Here is a 21,274-nt window from a genome sequence, read left to right as displayed (position 1 = left end):
TGCCTTGCTGCACCTCGTATGTGGTTTATTCCAAAACGTGTAACAGAAGACCGCGTCTCACCAACGAGACTCAGAATCAGGGCCGGAGTGGGACACTTTTTCAGCCCGGGAGTTTCATGCCCAAATCCGGCCCAAAATTATTTTCCCCTCCCATTCGGCCCAAACTAGAGATTGACATGAGCCGGCCCATCGGGAATCCTCCCGAATCTCCCGATTAGCCACTCCGACTCTGCTCAGAATCACAATAGCACAGACACTTCATGCCACTAGTCTCCCGTTTTCCACTACGCGGTTTTAAAAAGTGTTAGTGGTTCACTAGGCAAACCGCGCACTACGAAGATGTAGCAGTGTGTCGCCCTCAGAGCTGATGAGGTAACCGGGCCACGACACAGATCGTTTGTGCAGGCAAAGAGCCGCAGGTTGGCCACTCCTGCTCTAGAGTAACAATTTCAGAGTGAAGGATAAATATATTCAACAAAAATGAGAAAAAACAAAACTGGTTTACATTCGGCAGTCCCACATTAGCTTTCTTGCAGAAAACATAGACAAACAACCAAACCCTAACATGAAAAACCCAAACACATCATATAGAGTATGTGGAGGAGATTCTAGCCTAAACCCAAATTAAGGCACAGACACATGCGGCGCATATACTTTAAGATTTCCCTGAAATATAAAGTGCATTATAAATAAAAATGTATTATTATTATTATTACTATGCACATTTCCCACTGAGCATTTTCCATAATTTTCCACATCTTAGAATCATGTATTTAGGATACCAGTTGACCTCATCGTAAGTAAACAAGTAAACAAAACACACCTTAAGACACCTTTGAAAAGTATACTTTAATAGTAAGCATCAAAATAACTAAACACTACTAGGAAATAAAAAGTAACTATCAATGCAGGATAGGAGGATTATGGAAGAAAATTAAGACTGCAAACAATTTTAATGCACATTATAAACCAAGGAAACAATAAATAAAATTAATTTAAAATTTTTTTTATAATTTATTTTAAATGGTCAAGGATGGTTTTGAACTTGTCTGGGCTTCATCCCAGAAGCTCTGTGATCTCTGGTCTCCATACATACTGATCATTCACGTCTGCTTCCCATTACTGTATCACCACGTTATATAAGCCACTTTATGCGTCTCAGATGTATAGCATGATATAACGAGCCCGATAATTAAGTTGATTGGTAGGTTTTATCATCATTATTTCGAGTCATTTATTTTGTAGGACCATATTAAATCTATGCATAGGCATTGTGTAAGGAAAAATGTGGAATAATGCTTTGACACACATGCATCCGATACCTTGTAATATTACATTTTATAATTGATCTGGCTGTTAAATGAGTTCACCCCGCTACACTTCTGTTACCAAAATACATGCGCATGTCTGTTAAGGTTGCTCCTGAAACCGCTTATAATATAACCTTATCAACAGTATACAAGGCTGGAATGCTGGATTTGTTAATGACAGGAAGAACAAATCGCCCCATGTTTAATGTCGTTTCTGAAAGGTGTTTCGACGTGACCAAGCTTGTCTCCCAGTCAGTAAATTATATGTAGTGAATGGCGAACGAACGTACGAATGAACCTCTACACACGTGACCAAATATGGGACGCGTCTCTAACGCAACGGTGCGTCTAGTTGCGCGTTGCATTATGGGAACGTCTATAAACGTCTCTGGGCGGGCTCTTTAAAACCGAGTCTATTCCATATCTGACGTTTTAAAGCGATTTTACTAATCAACCAATTTTAGCAGAAAAAAAACTAAAACAACGAACCCGCTCTGTTTTCCGTCAGCATTTAATTGGATAGAGGTCGAAAACTAGCTAGCTAAACTTCATTAAACAGCTACTTATTCTTCAAGGAACTATCTTGGCTATATGCTAGCTTAGCATAGCTAACTAGACTATTTGGCCCATGTAGCTAGTTGCTAGCTTGTGGCTAACGTAAACAGTACAGTCAGCTCAAGAAAGAAGAAAACAAACTGTCCCAGTATGAAAGGGAGAACGACAACGGGGAGGCAGCTGCGACTGAGCCCGAACGAAGAGGCGCAACTAATTCGGGAAGAAATAGAGAGAAGAAGGAAGCTAAGAGTTCAGCAAGTGAGTGAGTGAGCGAGCTAGCTAGACTAACCCAGCCAGAGTCTAACCCAGCCAGAGTCTAACCCAGCCAGAGTCTAACCCAGCCAGAGTCTAACCCAGCCAGAGTCTAACCCAGCCAGAGTCTAACCCAGCCAGAGTCTAACCCAGCCAGAGTCTAACCCAGCCAGAGTCTAACCCAGCCAGAGTCTAACCCAGCCAGTCAACAGTGTACATGTCTGACAGCTCGATTTGTTTATGAAAGAAATATGTACAAGTCGGTACGTTTTATGAAGCAGTAGATGTTTAATGTATTGTCAAAGTATTTCGATCGGCTTGTTCCCCAGTTAGCTATTTTAACAACTTGGTGTTGGCTACCTAACATCTAGTACGTCCAGTTTAGATAGATAACTGACTAATTGACTTGATCTGTGATTAGGTACGGGAACAAGAGCGGTACCTTGCGCTGCAGGTGCGACGTGAAGTCAAGCAAAGGAAGGAGAAAGAACTTGAGAGTCTAGCTCAGAGTCTTCGAGAAGAGTGGCAAAAGCAGCGGCGAAAAACCATACAAAGCCTGGAGGAGAAGCTGGAGGGCAGCGTCCGAGCTGTAGGTCAGGGGCATCGCGGTGCCAAACAGAACGTGAGTATAAAGACGTCGACGATGATATTGTGAGTGTGAAACGTAGATGAAAGTACAATTAAAACATTTGTTTTTCTAAAATACGCATTGTGAATTTATTTAAAGTGCAAATAATTTCTATATACAGATATATTTAGGCTAAATTTCTACTTTAAAAACATTTTTGTTCCTAGTGTTGATAATCCATAATAGTGGTTGGAACATTTTGTATGTGTAGGGGCCAGACTGGAATGCGGTGGCGTGGAGAAGAGAACGTCACGAGCAGGAAGCAGCTGAGCGGCATCAGCACGCTCTCAGAAACCTGGTGTCCTGCAGAAGGGCTCAAGAGCAGGAACGAACCTGGTCAGAACCTGCACACGCACACATTGTATACACACTCATTTATATGCACATGCATAGTGGTTGACAAAGGGGTTTTCAAGGTGCTGGGGTCCTACTATCGGGACAGTATACTTCAACAAGCTTTTATAACCTTCCTCTAGTGTTGGGGTCGTGACTGACCCGTTTTTAGGGTTTAAATGCAAAAAAGTACTAGCTTACATAAAGAATTTTTTGACTTTGTCAGGAACTTCTATTTAAACTAAATAATATATTTTTTACTAAATTATAAAATGCTCTGTTAAAATTGACCTTTGTTATTGATATACATAATATTCTGTTAGTATAATTAGAAAACAATAATTGCCAAAACTGAAATGATAAACACACTATATACCAGCAGCCCACAGACAACTCTTCCTCCAACCATGTCATCTTCAGTTAAGGGCTTTTATCTTGCCTTTTTCACAAAACAAGGAAAGCCATACATGTCTAGTCATGTAAGGCCAAATCAGTTTGGAGTTGTGTATACTGTTGCGTATGCTGTCAATAGAAAGTCCCAGGGGGCCACAACAAACATTAAAACCAATACTGTCATAGATAAGGATCCCGAACAATGTAACCAAGAGATAACAAACAAAATGGATGATTTGTTTTTAGGGTATCTAATGGCTGATTTGAGTCACGGGTCAAAACCAACCCGTTAGCATACAAGATAGTAACAGAATGCCAACACGAGGAAGGTTAATCATTTGTGCCTCAAAACACCCACGTTGTGCGATGTGGGGCTTGTCCCAGTGCAGCCCATAGGTTTACAACCCTTTACACATATTTACAACTTATTCTTATTCTACAAACATATTTTGCAGCAGGATTGACAGAAACGTGTTCAAAATCAGTTACCATCATCTGCGACACAAGTAATGTTTCTTTTGAGTCATTTAGTTTTTCAGGAACCAAAAAGTTCATGTTTTTTTAATTTGGAGACAGGTTCAGCTGTTTCAGTTATGAAAAAATATGAGCAAGGCAGGCTGGTTTAACCTGGGAATTTGCATCACCATAGTGGTATGCCCAATATTTAGCATTTTTTTTATCGCATGGCTAGAAAACTGATAATTTAACAATGAAATCTCTAATAGGTACAATTTGAAAAAACTGTTAAAACAACAATTCCTTCACTATCTACAAAAAGTTTCCGAATTCGTTTAGCCTTTATATACTGAGTTATAAAGGGAATGTAGTGTATCTTAATAGCAAAATCAACAGTTGGTGTAACCTTGCTTGCTGAGTGATTTCATATATAGTCAATGTTGTGCAAATTACATTAGAAATCATTATTAATGCAGGAAATAATGTGAACTAATGCAAATTTGTGTTGTAACGATGAAAGTTATCCCAGTCCTTACATGCAGGCAATATATTTGTTATACAGGCGCTATGAAGCTCGTCAGAAAGCTCTGACGGTGGAGAAGGACAGGGCAAAAAATGTTGCCAGGCTTCCTCGCCGTGCCCCTGACCCCATAGAGGTACAGCTCTCCGTTGGGCTAATCTTGAATAATGATGAAATACTTGCTGTCAATTGTTTAAAAACATTGGAGGAGTTCAGATGCACTGAACCCCCAACATACAGTTTTTTTCTTTTGTGTTTGAACTCTAGTAATTATTCTTTGAAATGTTTGTGGGTAGACTTTCAGTTTAACCTAGTTTTAGAAAATGTATTTATCTGAATTGAAATGGTTAAACAGCCAACTTATTTGAAAAATGTCACAGATGATTTAACTGTTCTGTTCCTCTCTCAGAATGTTGGAATTCAGACTCTCCCACCACCCAAAATGGCCAACCTAGAACATTATTCCAACACACATCACCATCTCCCTGAAGCCATGGTACACAGAGAAATAAACTATGAACAGGTATGAACACATGGCATGGACCTACTATATTGCCATTGAATCCCTCCTTCCCAAACACACACACACACACACACACACACACACACACACACACACACACACACACACACAAACTGTGTATCAGTGGCCTTCATATGCATACAGCTACACTCCCAGTAAAATCTCATGGAGTCTTCTCCTGAAGATTTTACTTCCTGAGCAATTTTAAATTCTGGTTTTCTTTCTGGTATTCATAAAACATAAATGCATTCATAAAGATTTATAAAGTACTCAAAATAAGATAAGGTAATAGGATATTATTACAGACCCTCAGTAACTTCACATACATTTTTTTAAGTAACGCCCCTTAGATGCTATAAAACTGTAGCATAAGGCTTCATAACAGAGTGACAATACATTATTATATATATATATATATATATATATATATATATATATATATATATATATATATATATATATATATATTAATCTTCTTAAAATTGAAACCACTGTTGCAAAGTTTTGTGTAATTTTCATTCATATAAGGCATTATAAATGTCCACAGTGTTAAAACATGCATCACCTCTAACCCCATTGACACTTTGTCATCAAGACCCATGCTATGGTGTTATGATTTTATGGGTGTGACTAAATATTTATGTGCAATAAAGGATGATTAAATTAAGTGTTATAAAGTGTTATGAATACATTCTAAATTTTTATGAAAGCACAATGTTTTATGAATACCGGATTCATTTATGAATACCGGATTCATTAACTGTTACCAAATCATGTTTTGTAGATATATTTATTTTAGTCAACATGTACATGCAACATCTTAAACATTCAGAGAGCTCAGCAATTAAACATTATGATTTAAAGCAGTTAAATTCAACACATTAAAATATATATTTCTACAAATATGTGGTAGAGAAAATATGAAAAATTGTTAGATTTCAGCTTGACACTCTAACTCTTTTTTTTCCAGGAAGCAAATAATTTAGAGGGTAAATCCCTGTGTATTATATATTATAGTGCTGCCCTCACATCATGACAATATGTGTAACTTCAGGGTCATATAACTTTTCTGAATTAGTTGATGTTTATAACTGGTGGTTATATGTCTTCAGCTAAATGCCCAGCAGGCAGCTGTTCTGGAAGCCCAGCGATTGGAAGATCTTGAGAATGAAGAAGCTCGTGATAGGAAGGAGCAGCTTGAGAAGGCACAGCTTCGAGGAGACCATGCTCTTCGGAAGGAGAAGGTCATTCAGGTAAACATTGGACTAATATATATTGGACTCTATAATAGTGTGTGTGTGTGGGTGTGTGTGTGCGTGCGTGCGTGCACCAGTCATATATATACAGTACGTGGGAACCTTTGGCTATCGGGAGTTTAAAATCCTTGGACATAACCAAAGGACGGCAATGTGTAAAGAGCGGGAAACAAATTAAAGATACTGGAATGACCACATCACACATCATAAGGCACTTCAAAACACACCTGTATTGGTTTGTTTAGTTTATGCTGGCCACCATCAACACAGCTAACATAGTTATTTTCCATCTCCTGTGCCTAAGCTTATCCTGGTTTTTACTTGACACTTGAGTTGGAGTTGTATTTTGTCACTTTTGAACATCTCTGCTGTATACATATGATTGCTCCACGGTTCACTACGGCAGCGCAGGCATCAAATTAGCCAATGAATGACCTAATGGTAGTTGGGCTCATCTATGGTGATGAATCCATCTACCAGGACAAAATGGCACAGCAGATTTTGTGGTGTAAATACAGCAAAGATGAAGGAGTTGGTCAGTGATTTGAGTCTGTGTGTAATTTGAACGGAATTACATTTACCTTTATTTACCTTTTTAAATATACCCTTCTGTAAGACACCTACGCGATGTATTGGTTTAACCTGGGGCGGGGCTCAGGGTATGTAAGTGGGGTGTAGGACAGAAGAGGGCGTCTGGTGTTTTGAGAACCTGACATTTAAATTGCCAAATGACTGAAGTCTAGTCCAGTAGGGTATATTGCTAATAGGACTACTGATATTTGTCTAGGAGACATTATAGTCTGATTGGAGGATTGTTACACAAGGGCAAACCACCTCACAATCCTGTGTTTATCCCACATTGGTACAAGTCCTAAATGCCTCTCTACAAGCTGGGACCTGTGCAATTTTACTGTTGGAGTGTGTCTTGTCTTGTGTCTTAGCTTAGTTTTTTTTGTAAGATTTCACAGCTTTTATCTTTAAATTATTACTTTTACTTATATTCCTCATCATTGCTCTTTTGCACTGTGGAGCATTTACACATTACAATGACGAAGGTCTTCTGTTTCTGATACTCCTCTTTGAGTCCAGCAGGATTACTGATGTCCGTGGCTCTCATTCATCTAACATACTTTGAAGTCTGAGCTTTATAAGATCAAGTTCCTCTACGCTTCAGGAGTTCTCAGTCAAACCTAAGTAACACACATGTGCTGATGATTTTATTGGGAATATAGCAATATTGGCGAATCTGATTAACAACTATGTTGGGAGAGTGTACGTAGTACTGCTTGGTTGACATTGCAAAGTGGATTGGTATGTCCTTCGAGCGAGATGTACTTTCTTTTTACTCGTAAATTAATTCCAAATTCTTGACGAAACAATATGTGACTCCAAAATGGCAGTATATGAATGAACTATTAACACACTCCTTTGTGTTTGTCACAGGACCACGCAAGGCTGCTGTGTGAGTTGGAGCAACTGCAACAGGCTGATCTGCAGCGGAGAAGTCGTCTGATGAACAGTGTGCCTGCTCACATCTTCCAGCCCCTCTACAGACATCAAGAGCTGAAAACTGAGCAGCAGGAGAAACTTGAAATTGCCTTTCAGAACCTTTACACTTCAGAACAAGGTAGAGGTCTCCCCCGTGGGCCAGTACACTGCAGCTAAGAGAGCAAACACCTCAGCTTCACGCCTGTTTCAAAGGCTGCTCCTTTGCACGATGTCCACGATGGAGAGAGAGACCATTATCTTGTATGTCTATCATCTGTCAATCTTTACTAGACTCCACATGAGATTTCACAAGATGTAGAGCCTTCCAACATCATTTAAAATTAAGCGCACCATATTTCAAAATGTGACAATTCATTTAAACAAATCACGTTTTCGTGGAGGTTAATTAAACAGTTGGGTTAATTGGTCTAAGCACTGAGAGACCAAGTGTTGCTAACTTATGAACCTAATTATACTAGTTGAACTTGAATTGTTTAATGGGATAATAATGGTTTATTTCAATAATCAATAACCTATTGATTACATGAAATATCTAACAAATAAAAGCAGTAAAGGAAAACGTACATTTTAATATTTTCAGATATTTTGGTGTAGTTGTGCAGCAACTTGGACATAACTTATTTTCAATTAACTTTTTGTTCTTTGTTAGTGATTGTGTTTGCAAGCTTAGTTGTTTTACATTGTGATTCAAGATGAAAAGCATGAGTAATGGAGGACAGTTATCAGGGAGAATCTTGTCCATCACTAATGTGACTTACTGTGAGAATCTCAGTAGAGATGTGCAGCTTAGAACTATGAGTTGGATTTGTTCCAGACGTCAAAGGAGACTTGGTGCTTCAGCTTGTGCCAGAGCCTCTTCCTGCCCCATATGATGGAGGTCACGACGAGGACCTGGATGTGACCCTTGACCATGAGATAACACCTCTTGAGGAGGAGGAGTCAGCTACTCCTCCTGTAGGTAAGCAAAGAATTAGCTAATGCAGTGTAGGAAATTAATTTTAAGTGGTCTCACAGTTTTTGGTCATTTTTAAGGGAAATTTAAGAAAACGTTATGCATAGAAGGGGATTGTTTGCACAAAATTGTGATGAAGTCTGAAATATAAAACCTCAGTTCCAAAAAGGTTGGGCCACTGTGTAGAATGCATTTATTTGCAGATACCGTAGATCCATATTTTATTGACAATAGAACACAAATGTGTAAACTGACATTTAAGACATGTGCAGTACATATCTGATGCTGAAGGAGTTCTTTACATTTAATAGAGATTTGATGACTTGAGGTAGGATTGCTTTAAGAAAGTGTCTGGACAACGGATCTAGTAAGCAAGTGGAAAGTTTTAGCTCTATGTAATATGAGCCACCTGTAATACACTGCTATCTGGCAACACTTGGTACTTGTCTTTTAAGGGGCAAGAATGTGGGAAAGAAAACAATCAGATTTTTTTTTTCTCTTTCCTGTGTTCACATTTTTCAGGTCCCTCTGTAGATTCTGGACGGCAACCTCTTAGAAGGCTGTTGGAACGCATCAGGAATCAACGTGATCAGTGGAGCTCACATCAGCATCCAGTAGGTGATGTAAGCGCTGCAAAAGACAACAGCAGTATTGAAACAGGATCTATGAGTAACCAAGAGTGTGAACAAGCCCTCAGCCCCGAGCAGGACACACCACGGCAGTTAGAGACCAAAAGTGGTTAGTTGGTTGGATTATTTACAGTTGCTAGTATGACAGATGTCACTGAGTTTTAGTGAGTTTTGGTTTGCGCCCTTTCCATTTTTTCTTGGGTCCAAAGTGGCTGATTCAACGCAGCAACTAGAGGTGAAGCTCACAGAAGAAGAGAGAAGAGTGCAGGTGTGTGCCACGGAGAGGGTACTGTTTACTCGGGGCACATCCATACTTCTTTTTTCTTTTATAAAGTACATTTAGAAGTTTTTTGTTGATTTGTCTCAGTCGGTCTTATTTCAGCTTCTAGCTATTTTTTCATTTTTTCCTTGATTTATCTTTAATTTTCTGTCCAGGAGAGGGAGCTATTGAGGCAACAGCAGGAGCAGCTTACTTTATTACAGGAACTGGAGGAGAAGCGTTACAATTTGGAGCTCCAGTTGTTAGAGGCAAAGAAGTATGAGCCGGAGCCCCAGCAGGATTCACCAGTGCATTATGGGAAATGTAGTTTGAATGTGCCAACAGACCCACAAGAAGTTCCCCCTGGACCTCCTCCTGACTTGAATCTTCCATCTGGGGTTGAGGTGTGTATCGTTATGACAGTGATTGATTTTCTTTCTTGCAGCAGTTATTTTAGTGACATTTCAGGATATGAACAGTGTTTAAATGTTAAACTTGAGTATGTCAACAATGCTCCTCTTAGGTCTTCCAACTGAAGAACTGTATGTATAGTGCGTCTAGCAGGGCAAACCGTTATTTGTTGTTTAACAGGTGAGGGGATTCAATCATATGCAGGGTAGCCTTCCCATGCGGAGACTTTTGGACCAGAAACGGTTAGTATGGATATGCACGATGGTGGTTTACAATTAAAAAAATACTCATACGTACAAAATTAACTTCAGAGTGTTAAAGCTGTTCTTATTGCATTTTCATAGGAGTACTTCGTTGGCAAGTGATATATATATAGCAGTTGTGGTAGTTTTTTTTATGTCTTTGAGCTGTTTTGTGTGTGTGTGTGTGTGTGTGTGTGTTGTAGACTTCATGAGGAGTGTGTTCGAGATGCTTGGCGGCAATTGGAGGAATACCAGAGAACCTTGAGAGTACAGTATGCTGCCATGATGGCCCCAACACATCCTGTAACTGAGGAAACGATTTCAAAGTGTGGCTGTCAAAGTACGGCAATCCCCACTGACCTCACACACGTTCTGGAGAGAAACACTGGCCCCCCCATCCCTCTGGAGACACCACAGTGTTATCAGCATTTTCTACCCACAGAGTCTCAGACATCTGCAAACCCAGCACAGGTCAGCAAATTGGATTTGTACTACCAGTCTTAAACCCGCACACACAAACACACTGTCCAGCTCTATCCGCACACTGCTGTATGGCCTGCAAAGCCTTAACCCAACGCTACCTTAATTCATTGCAGGATCTCCTTTCCAAACTTCCCCAGCACCTTGAGGCTGTCTCAGACACCCAACAGGAAACTGACATGGCTCTGGTTTCAAGCTCCTTATCAAACGAGAGTCCCAGACATGGTTCTTCTGAGCTGAAAGAGATTCCTTTACCACCCCCTTCTGTGGTCCTGGAGCTCCTGCGGAATCGTCAACATTTTTCAGAAGACACCAGACTGGTCCCGCGTCCTCTGCAGTCCCGTGTAGTCAGGGGCTCCGTGGTGGAAATGGAAAGGTGGGGACCACAGACCCTTCAAACTTCACTCAGAGAAGACCATGTTCAGGTACCTGACCCTCAGAAAAACAGGAAAGACAAAATCGGACATAGAATAGCTTTACTTGTATTATTTTGTATTTTTGAAAGGTTTTCTCTGGTTTTGGTCTTGTAAGGAGGAGTCAAGCTCACTCATGGAGGAGAGTAACAGACATCTTCCCCCATGCACACCTGGCCAAGCCGGCACCAGCTCATCCTTCCTGGTGGCAAGTGGTAAAACTGCATTTAAATTCATGTAAAACCATGAGATTTTTTTTGTTTGTTTGTTTTTGTTTTTTGCTTTTGTTGCTTTGTCAAATATCCAGTTTAAATAGTTTTAAACGTTTTCCTTATAAATTACTAATTCAATTGATTAGAAATTTGAGACTGACTGAAATTTGTTTCTGTTTAAATATAATTGCCAGTGGGGGTTCCACTGTATTTTCCACTGTACACACATCATATTTTAGCCAAAACGGACAGAGGTAAAATATATACATTTGTGATATTGGAAAAAGAAACTGTTTTTTTTCCCCAGATGTTTATGAATTAAAATAAGTCAAATTCATCTAGGTGGCTTCATAAACTCTTTTAATGTTCAGTTCTTCAAGGTAATGACAAAGCAAACCATCACGTTGAAATAAACAAACAAAAAACACTTGACACATCAAAAAAGACTTGATACATCAAACTCTACATATGCAAAAAAGGTGGCTAACAGTAATATCAGCAGACACGTTACTTTTAGGAATAAGTTGCTTATTAATTTGTTAAAGATCTAATAGGAGCCCTTGGAAAAAACAGGGTTGAATATTCTATATACAAGGTGATGTAGGATGTATGTAAGACTGCTAGCTTGTCATTTGGGGACTATATGTGTGCATCACCAAACGCACAGTGGCGATGACTGAACTTGTCATGATGACAGAACTTCTGACTGATCCTCAGAACGCAGCGTGTGCAGGTCGGAGGGAGGTGAGGAAGTACTGACCCCGGTCTCCCACCCACCGCGCACACTCCACATCCTTCTGCAGGACTTAGTACAGCACAAATTGAGTACCATCCTGGAGGTGGATACACCAGCCAATGTTAGTTTGGACAAAGGTACATACACACACACACACACACACACACCCTTGCGTATATTAGCTAGAATACATATGTACATGCAGTTGGCCAGTATATCTGCTTAATTAGCTCTACTGTATCTCAATCAAGGAAACCTGCATTCTGTTATACTTTGTGTTTATATTCTACACAGACTAAATCCCTGGATAGTTAATGCTAGCTGGTTTGATAACCATTAACAGTTAGACAGACCGCTATCATTTACTCATGCCATAGAGAGCCCTTGTGCTGAACAGTTGTGCATAATCACTATCATCTGTTCTTATTGGATACAGATACTGAGGAGTGTATGCAGAGGTCATCGAAAGATCTCTTGGGTCACTCTGAATCCAGCATCGTCACCATGTCTCCACCCAGTGTGGGGTCAGGGGATACCAAGGGAAGAACCTCGGGCTCTGATGTCATGAGTTGCAACAAAAGCACAAGCAGAGCTAGCGGACTGTCATGGAGAGAGACTTTACAACTGGAACTGACTGGTTCAAATGCACAAAGAAACATCACAGGTATATACTCACCAGATTTGCACACAGATAAACATACATTAGAGCCTAATGGGGGAAATGCCTAAACCTGTGTTACAGGACCATGTTCCTGGATCAATCCTGAATGCCCTGAAGACTTTTAACTTGATTTTCAGGTGCAGACTCCATGGACCAGTCGCGGTTAGAGGAGGTAAGTTCAACACAAAGCTTTAGCCTGACGGTGCCTAGATTCTTGATTTATTATGACTTTTATTGTATTAGTGGAGATGCATTTAGATACAGTAGGCCAAAAGGAATTTTGCTCATGATTTAGCAATTGTTAGTTACAAAAGTCAAACACGATAATACTTTTTGATGATACATGATACTTTTTTCATCAAAAAATGTTCTAAATAAGCATGAAATACACAATTTGAACCTACTTTTGACCTTATTTAGTGCAAGAATATGCATCTGTTACACCCCCTGCAAAACCAAGGCTTATGTCTAGCAATAACAAAATGCACAGATAACACGGATATACAAGTGCATAAATAGAACATGGTGACATAAATAACATCCAGGTTATGGTTTGTCTAACCTAATCCTGGTGTGTAACATAAAACTATCTACGTTATTCTACCCTACACCAAAATGAAGGGAGGTGGCACCAGCCCTCCTGCCTAATGTGTCTGAACTTCATGGTGCAAACTATAGGTGCATCCAGGTAGACAACAACGGTGCGAGTAAAACTGAGACCATGGCTATATACACAGGTGACAAGGTGAAATCACTGACCGAAGACCAGTAATTGTATCGGAATAAAGTCATAAACATAAATATGACATAAATGTGTGACATAAATATGAATAGGCAAAAATAACAGTGGAGACAAAAAGCTGGTAAGCAATTATAGGAAGCGTTTGATTTCTGTGATGGCCAATAAAGGCTTTTCAATTGATTATTGAGATGGGTATGAATAATTTTGTATATGCCACTTTTTGTTTAAATGAAAATAACAAATATTTTTTTCTCTCACAATGATGCCTCTAGTACTTTTGTCTTATTATTTTCTCCTGGGAGATGGCTGTGTCATTTTCGGTAAAAAAAATAATACAATTGCAAGTCCGGGCTATGAACAATTTCATGAAACATGTGGTTGCCTAGCCTCACTGAAAGTCCAAGACCCAGTTTCACATGGAGGTGTTGATTTCTAGGTTATGTGAACACCAATCTACTAGTAGTTGTACTAGTTAGCCAGCTGAGCTGATCCTCCTTCGACCATATTGGCTAGTTAGCCAGCCTTAGTCTAGGCTAGTCTAGGTTCATGCCGAAAGGCTCACTCGATCTAATCTATCTATTTATTTATTTGGAAATGTCTGTCATGATGCAAGTCTGTGTGCATTGTGTTTAATGTGAGAAATAAAACTCATCATACTAATTTTTTTATTTTTTATTTTTTTTGCTTGCATGTGATGTGGGTCCAGGAAGAGTTTGTTTTACCACATGCTGAGCCAGATCTTTCTGCTGAGCCAGATCATCTGTGTTCTACCACCATCTCAACAGGCAGCTTTTCCACCTATGAACCCAATTGCAGCAAAACAGGTGGGTGGGCATTAGGTGTCCACAGTGAACGTACCTGTTACTTCAGTCAGTTTTGACCTCAAATTCTGTTTGTCTAAGAGTAGCTATTAGGATGTGTACATGTAGTTATAGATTGATTTTAAGAAATGAACTGTTGAAGGTGTGGTTTTAGTGAACCAATATCAATTTTACAATTTCCTGATCTAAAACTCCTTTTATTCCTTCAAAAGAGCCTTTATATTGATCTATGGTTTATTATAGGAAAAACAGCAAATATTTTTGGTGGGTGCAGTGTTCTCCACACAAGTTTTTGTAGTCTGTAAAGCTGTGAGTTAGGGTTAGGTCATTGTCCAGAAACATACACCCTCCTTCACAGTGCGGGTGACTGCTGGTTCTCTTGGGTTCAATGGGTCTATACACAGGCTGAAGATCAACCAGGTTGTGATCTGAGGGAGGAGTGCAGATTGCTTTCCTGTCTAGAGTGATTATCATGTCCGGTGTTAGCGGAGTTAGCCAGGTTATCCAGGTATAAACATTTTGAGGCTACTTTCCCTCTGATGCTGCATCAACGCTGACAGTTCATCCATCTTATTTGGAAGAGAGCTTATGTTCCCCATAATGATAAAGGAAAGAACAGGTGTGTAACGCTTCCGTCTGGCACGACGTACATCTCCGGCATGACACCCGCGTGTCTTCCTCCTGAACTCATGGGATGTTGTGTGGTTTGTGAGGTGCCACTGCTGTGTTACGAAGTGCTACCAGCTCATCCCTGCAGTATACAATAGAGCTACGGCAGGGTCACCAGACGCTGAGAAAAGACGCACAAGGACCAGAGTAAACTCCATAAATTAGGCACCTATTGATGACACAAATGTACGAACAAACGCACAAACACCCTCAAATCTTCCAGGGCTTAAGTCTTAACCTCTGTGGTTGTCTAGTTTACTGGGTGGGCACCACCAGTGCAGCATGGTTAATTGTAGCTTTAATAATATAGAAACAATCATAAATTTAAGTAACAACAAACATTTCTTTTTTTCAGATTCATCTCCCTTCAGCAGTGAATCAGCTGGGAGAACAGAAGCCTCTTTGACTTGTTCTGACAGCATGTTTGGTATCAGGCTGCCTAAAGAATCTGACCCCTCAAAGTTCAACAGTGGTCTACAGTGCATCATTGATAAATACACTAATGAACTGGACACATCACTCAGAGAAGTTCAGACAGGTACAGATGCATCATGCGCACTATGTAACTCGCCAAGTCTTTCAAATAACCTTTAGCACTCTGTCAACATGCACCCATGTTTGTTCAGAACTTAAATGTTCCTCTCTAGTGTCACCAGCACTTTATTTATTAATTAATTGTGAAATGTACCATCAAGAATATCCAGATTCAAAAAGAGTTAGTTTAGTTTATAAATGTATCTATTTGCACCTAGGAGTTAGGTTTAGATACTTAAATAGATAGAAATTTAGACAAGATATTTAAAATACTGCTTTAAAGTATTCATTTTCCAAATGATTATTAATAGCTGAGTTGAACTTTATTTTAAATGTTAAAACTGTAATCAGCGATTAATAAATAACAGAAATATTTTCAAAATTTCAAAAATTTTGTCATTTGGCATTAGAAATCAGAGTGCAAAGCTTTAAACGGCACCAAAAAAGGCAAAAAAAAAATGATGATGGTCATATTCCATCCAGCTAAGGATTAGGATATCCATTTCTGTGGATATTCCTCAAGACAAGTTAACATGAGACTCAGTAGTGTGTACCTGAATGACCTCCCTACAACGCCTGGGCATGCTCCTGATGAGGCAGTGGATGTTCTCCTGAGGAATCTCCTCCCAGACCTGGATGAAAGCGTCAGTCAATTAGGCCTAGCATTGTCATGCATCATAAGGAACCCAGGCCCCACTGCACCAGCATATGGCCTGACAATGGGTCTTAGGATCTCATCCTGGTACCTGATGGTCGTCAGGGTACCTCTGGTTAGCACATGGAGGTCTGTGCGGCCCTCCAAAGAAATTCCTCTCCACACATTACTGACCCACTGCCAAACCGGTCATGCTGGAGGATGTTCTCCATGGAGTCTCCCTACGTCTGTGTCTGTGTGTGTGTGTGTGTGTGTGTGTGTGTGTGTGTGTGTGTGTGTGTGTGTGTGTGTGTTATATATAAATATACACACACTTGGGTACACCTTTTGGTACCGGGTTGGACCCCATTTTGCCTTCAGAACTGCCTTAATCCTTCGTGACAGATTCAACAAGGTACTGGAAACATTCCTCAGAGAGTCTGGTCCATATTAACATGATAGCATCACGCAGCATCAGGCGTTGACATGATGCTCAATTGATACTAATGGGCCCAATGTGTGCCAGGAAAATATCCTCCATACTATTGCACTATCACCACCAGCCTGAACCATTGATAAGGCAGGATGGATCCATGCTTTCATGTTGTTGACGCCAAATTCTGACCCTAACATCCAAATGATTGAGAGTGTTTTTTTCCAATCTTCTATTGTCCAATTTTGGTGAGCCTGTGCGAATTGTAGCCTCAGTTTCCTGTTCTTAGCTGACAGGAGTGACACCCGGTGTGGTCTTCTGCTGCTGTAGCCCATCTGCTTTGACATGTTGTGTGTTCAGAGATGCTCTTCTGTATGCCTCGCTTGTAACGACTGGTTATTTGAGATTCTGTTGCCGTTCTATCAGCTCGAACCAGTCTGGCCATTCTCCTCTGACCTCTAGCATCAACAAGGCGTTTGCACCCACAGAACTGCAGCTCACTGGATATTTTCTGTGTGCGTGTGTAAAAGTCAATTCTTACATTTTCTTGTTTTTAGGTTTATTGAAGGTCTGCTTGAGCCCCCAGTCCAGCTCTAACAATTGCCAGGCGGTAGAAGTCGGTCGTTGGGCACCATCAGTTTCCTATTACTTTAGGAATGACCCTTTGCAGGTAAGAAACTGCGTTTCTTACGGTTATCATATGAATGACTACAATTGTCTTCCAAATGTTGAAAATATAAATGTAGCAAAATGCTCAAAAAGAAAATATCCTGTTTATATGCATTTGTAGCGCATAATCACCAGTACATGAATACTTGTGACTCAGACAAATATGCTTAGGTCAATACTAAGCATGAAATGGTGTCTATTATACTTACAGTATGTATATACTGCACATGGCTTTTTGAGATTTGTTAGAAAAGATTTGTTAAATTGAATTGCCAATTTCCTAACTTTTGATTATAGACATACATTTACAGCATTTAACAAATGCTCTTATCCAGAATGACACAACATTAATATGCACAATGTTCAATATTGTAACAGGCAATTGATACAGCATCACTATCACAACCCCCATTTTTATTTTTATTTTTCTTTTAATTATTTTTATTAAGAACATGCATTTAGTCAGGTGTGTCCAACCATTTGACTAGTGAGGTACGTACATATATACATACATATATGTACGTACAGTGGGTATAAAACGTATTCAGACCCCTTTACATATTTTCATTGCAGCCATTTGATAAAATTAAAGTTCATTTTATTTCTCATTAATGTACACTCAGCACTTCATCTTGACAGAAAAAAAACAGAAATGTAGATATTTTTGCAAATGAAAAACTGATCACATGGTCATAAGTATGTACTTATGTACACACACACACACACACATATATATATATATATATATATATATATATATATATATATATATATATATATATATATATATATATATATATATATATTTTGTAAATGGAAAAAATATCCACCATTTTCTTGAGTTTGTATTTTAAAAATTAAATGATAGGCTGTAGCTCCCACTCACATGGACGTCTCTGCCCATCAACAAATGCATGCATACTTTTTTTTTTTAGTATTAGTGGACATATGAATAATTGTGCCTAATGGTGGCATATAAGATATGTTGCCCAATACATATCCTTCTGGGACACCATATTTTACTTTTGTGCATTCTGGGCATTCATTATGTACAAGGACAAATCGATCTGTTAAGTAGGATTTGAACTATGGAATAGGAAACTTCCAATATTTTTTACATCTCTGCCTTAGCAGGTCTTAAAATTAGGTACATTCAACCTCAGATGACATCATATGACACATTACTCTAAAGCTTTGTGCTTTAGACTAGAGAGATCAGGATGATGACTGGTAACACTGCCCAAAGTTACTGTCAGTCTCCTAGTTACATTTTCTAAACGCCAAGTAGGATAGTTTGAGGACTCGCATTTTCGTTCTGTTCCTAATGTGAAATCAATAACTTCTAGCCTGTGGTCACACACAATGACATGACAGAATGTTTCTACCCTACAGAGAGAACCCATACAGAGAGAGTTTCCTGCAATGGATGCAGGATCAGAAGTGCCCTTGAACCTCCAACTGCACTATGGACTTCCACATAGTTTTAGTACTGAACACCAATCAGCATCTGGTCCTGCACACATTTCTAAGTGGAAAAATATACTGGTAACGTCTTAAAGAAAATACTAGTCATTCTTCTCTGGTTAAGATGCATACTTGCTTAAGCTGTGTTTAGAAGTGTGATATATATGTCTGTGCGTGTAAGCTTTGGTATTTCTGTTTGTAGGAGCCTTACTCCGAGAAGGACATATTTGAAGAATCTGCGATCTCTTTGGTCAGTTTGTCAGACACCACACTAGAAGAGCACTATAACCCCCCTGCTCTTATAGAACAGGAGTATGGTGAGAGAGAAACTGAAGAGAAGCCAGAGGAAGAGGATGCTAGAGGAAGCACACCAGAGGACCCTCATCACAATGACATGGTGAGGGTGAGCGAATACTTTTGCCAATATAGTGCAAGTACATTATAGTGTACTCGATGATTACACTAATTCACACCTTGGCAATTTTGAAAAAAAATCTGACCCAACCCATATCATTGCAAACGACTTCAGCCTTTTAGCTGTTTTCTAGCTATACGGTTTAATTTGTATTGAATAATCTCACTTTGTGTTGTTCAGGCTATACAGTCAACTAGAGGAAAGTAAACGGGGGAAGCAGTGCCATATTCAACAAGATGTTTAAGGTAAGAACAGTGAGAAAGCCACTGAGTGTCAAAAGGTGCAATACCCACTACAGAATATGTGAACCGACTATTAATTTTCAAATATATTACTTTGAATATATGAACCCATTGTTCTTAATATCTTCATCTTGAATGCTGTAATCGATCCATAATGATATATTTCAGTTTTACAGTGTTTGTGTGATGTTTGTATATACATTCTGTGTATGAACACAATGTGTATTAGTATGGTTTTTTTCAATGTTATGCTCTCTCTTTGTCCAGGAGAAGACTTTGGAGAATCTAAGGCGTAAACATAGAAGATCTTATAATTGCTTATTTTTATTTTTGTGTGTGTGTGTGTGTGTGTGTGTAGGAATTTTTTCCTTGGCATGTTGTTAATTCTTCATGTGTTCAGGTGTTTGTTTTTTTTTATATTATTTATTTTTAAATTATTATTGATCATTAAAATTATCCAGATGTGTAGGATGTACACAAATATTTACAACTCAGTTTGTGATTCAGTTGGCCTCATCATTCCTTCTGTTTTGGCTTACCATGTAAAATTAATAAATGCTATTTTTCCTAGTTGGATTTTTAAAAAAAATATAATTCACCTTATTACATCCCTGTCCAACCCATTTTCTTCCCTAAGCTTTAACTGGATATACAATATACAAAATACAATGCAAATTCATGAATGCTAGACCAATTAAGAAAAAAATGTAGCACACCATTCTACAGCTTGTGTGCTACATTTTGGAAACATGGTTCAAATTCAGATATCGCATGCCCATTCAGAGGACTTATACATTAGAAACGCTGTGAATATTGTCCAAAACAAGACAATACATGAGCAAGACACTCGGAGAAAGGAAAATTATTAACAATGGGGGAAAAAATTTAAAATTGTAAAGACTGTATTTGAATACATGGGGGGAATGCCTTCAGTTGAAGAAATAAAGATGGAGAGAGAGAGAGACTTTTTATCATTTAGATAGGATGGGAGACAGGCAGGCAGCCCGGACGGAAGGATGTCGTGGTTTGACCTCGTCTGATCGCTGTATCTTGGCTTAGTTGGCTGCATGTTTGCTGAGCCAGGATGAAAGGGAGCAGCTGTTCTCATTTTATCTATCTATCTATAAAGAACAAACCTGTTTGGCCAGAAACTGACTGCAATGAATATGGACTCACACCTGGCTACCTGGATTACAGATGACCTCACTAATAGTCACAATATGTCAAGCTGGGGAGCTGCACATCAGAAATGGTCATTAGAGGCACAGGAGCACCACAGGGAACTGAACTGTCCCCTTTTCTCTTCACACTTTACACTTCTGACTTCAGCTACAACTCTGAGACCTGCCACATGCAGAAGTTCTCAGATGACACGGTTGTTCTTGGATGCGTCAGGGATGGACAGGGAGGGAAATACAGAAACCCAGTAAAGGTTCACTTTCTGCTCTTCTTTTAGGAGCAGCAGTTGGTGAACCATTGCAGTGCTCATTTGAGCTGGGTTTTTTTTTCTCCCCTGCCTTTCTGTCTTTTCCCTTTTTAATTTCTCTCCCCCTCTTTTCTATCTTCTCCTATCTTCTTATGGTCCACCTAACCTCAATTATTATCACTATTGCACTGTATTATACAGAATTGCTATAATTTGATCTGTACAAATACAAAGTTGTCCTCCAAAGATGGGTGGGGTGGAGTTGTGCCACAAAAAGCCTTCTGCTAAATACTTCAAAGTCAAAAGAGATGGTGGTGGACTTCAGTCGGTCTGGACAGACTTCAAGTCGATGTAGAGGTAGTCAGTACCTACAAGTACCTTGGGGTACACTTTAATAATAAACTGAACTGTGTGTGTGTGTGTGTGTGTCTATATATATATGTATATATATATATATATGAAGCAATTTGCTTGCACAGCTGATGAAGGACCTCT

The 21,274-nt window shown here is 39.3% G+C and overlaps 1 protein-coding gene across 2 annotated transcripts; it reads left to right on the top strand.

Annotated features, from left to right (window-relative positions):
* Positions 1–1,699: 1,699 nt before the first annotated feature.
* cep295 (centrosomal protein 295) lies at positions 1,700–19,910 on the top strand. Of its 2 annotated transcripts, none has more exons than XM_076980977.1 (25): positions 1,700–2,123; positions 2,539–2,739; positions 2,957–3,081; positions 4,490–4,583; positions 4,857–4,970; positions 6,083–6,223; positions 7,670–7,853; positions 8,550–8,693; positions 9,210–9,425; positions 9,526–9,584; positions 9,752–9,979; positions 10,167–10,228; positions 10,432–10,699; positions 10,825–11,133; positions 11,240–11,336; positions 12,051–12,206; positions 12,506–12,733; positions 12,868–12,902; positions 14,179–14,296; positions 15,318–15,500; positions 17,121–17,233; positions 18,625–18,777; positions 18,899–19,099; positions 19,292–19,356; positions 19,621–19,910. In XM_076980977.1, the coding sequence occupies exons 1-24, from the start codon at positions 2,016–2,018 to the stop codon at positions 19,316–19,318; spliced, it is 3,564 nt and encodes a 1,187-aa protein (XP_076837092.1). In that variant the 5' UTR covers positions 1,700–2,015; the 3' UTR covers positions 19,319–19,356; positions 19,621–19,910. The 2 variants fall into 2 exon arrangements, with proteins under 2 accessions (XP_076837092.1, XP_076837093.1); XM_076980978.1 differs by having other exon boundaries at positions 18,899–19,093; positions 19,621–19,909.
* The last annotated feature ends 1,364 nt before the right edge of the window (positions 19,911–21,274 follow it).

This window comes from Brachyhypopomus gauderio, chromosome 19, assembly GCF_052324685.1.
Source record: "Brachyhypopomus gauderio isolate BG-103 chromosome 19, BGAUD_0.2, whole genome shotgun sequence".
Lineage (NCBI taxonomy): Eukaryota > Metazoa > Chordata > Actinopteri > Gymnotiformes > Hypopomidae > Brachyhypopomus > Brachyhypopomus gauderio.
The sequence above is the reverse complement of the archived record's forward strand: the minus strand, read 5'-3'. Positions and strand labels throughout refer to the sequence as shown.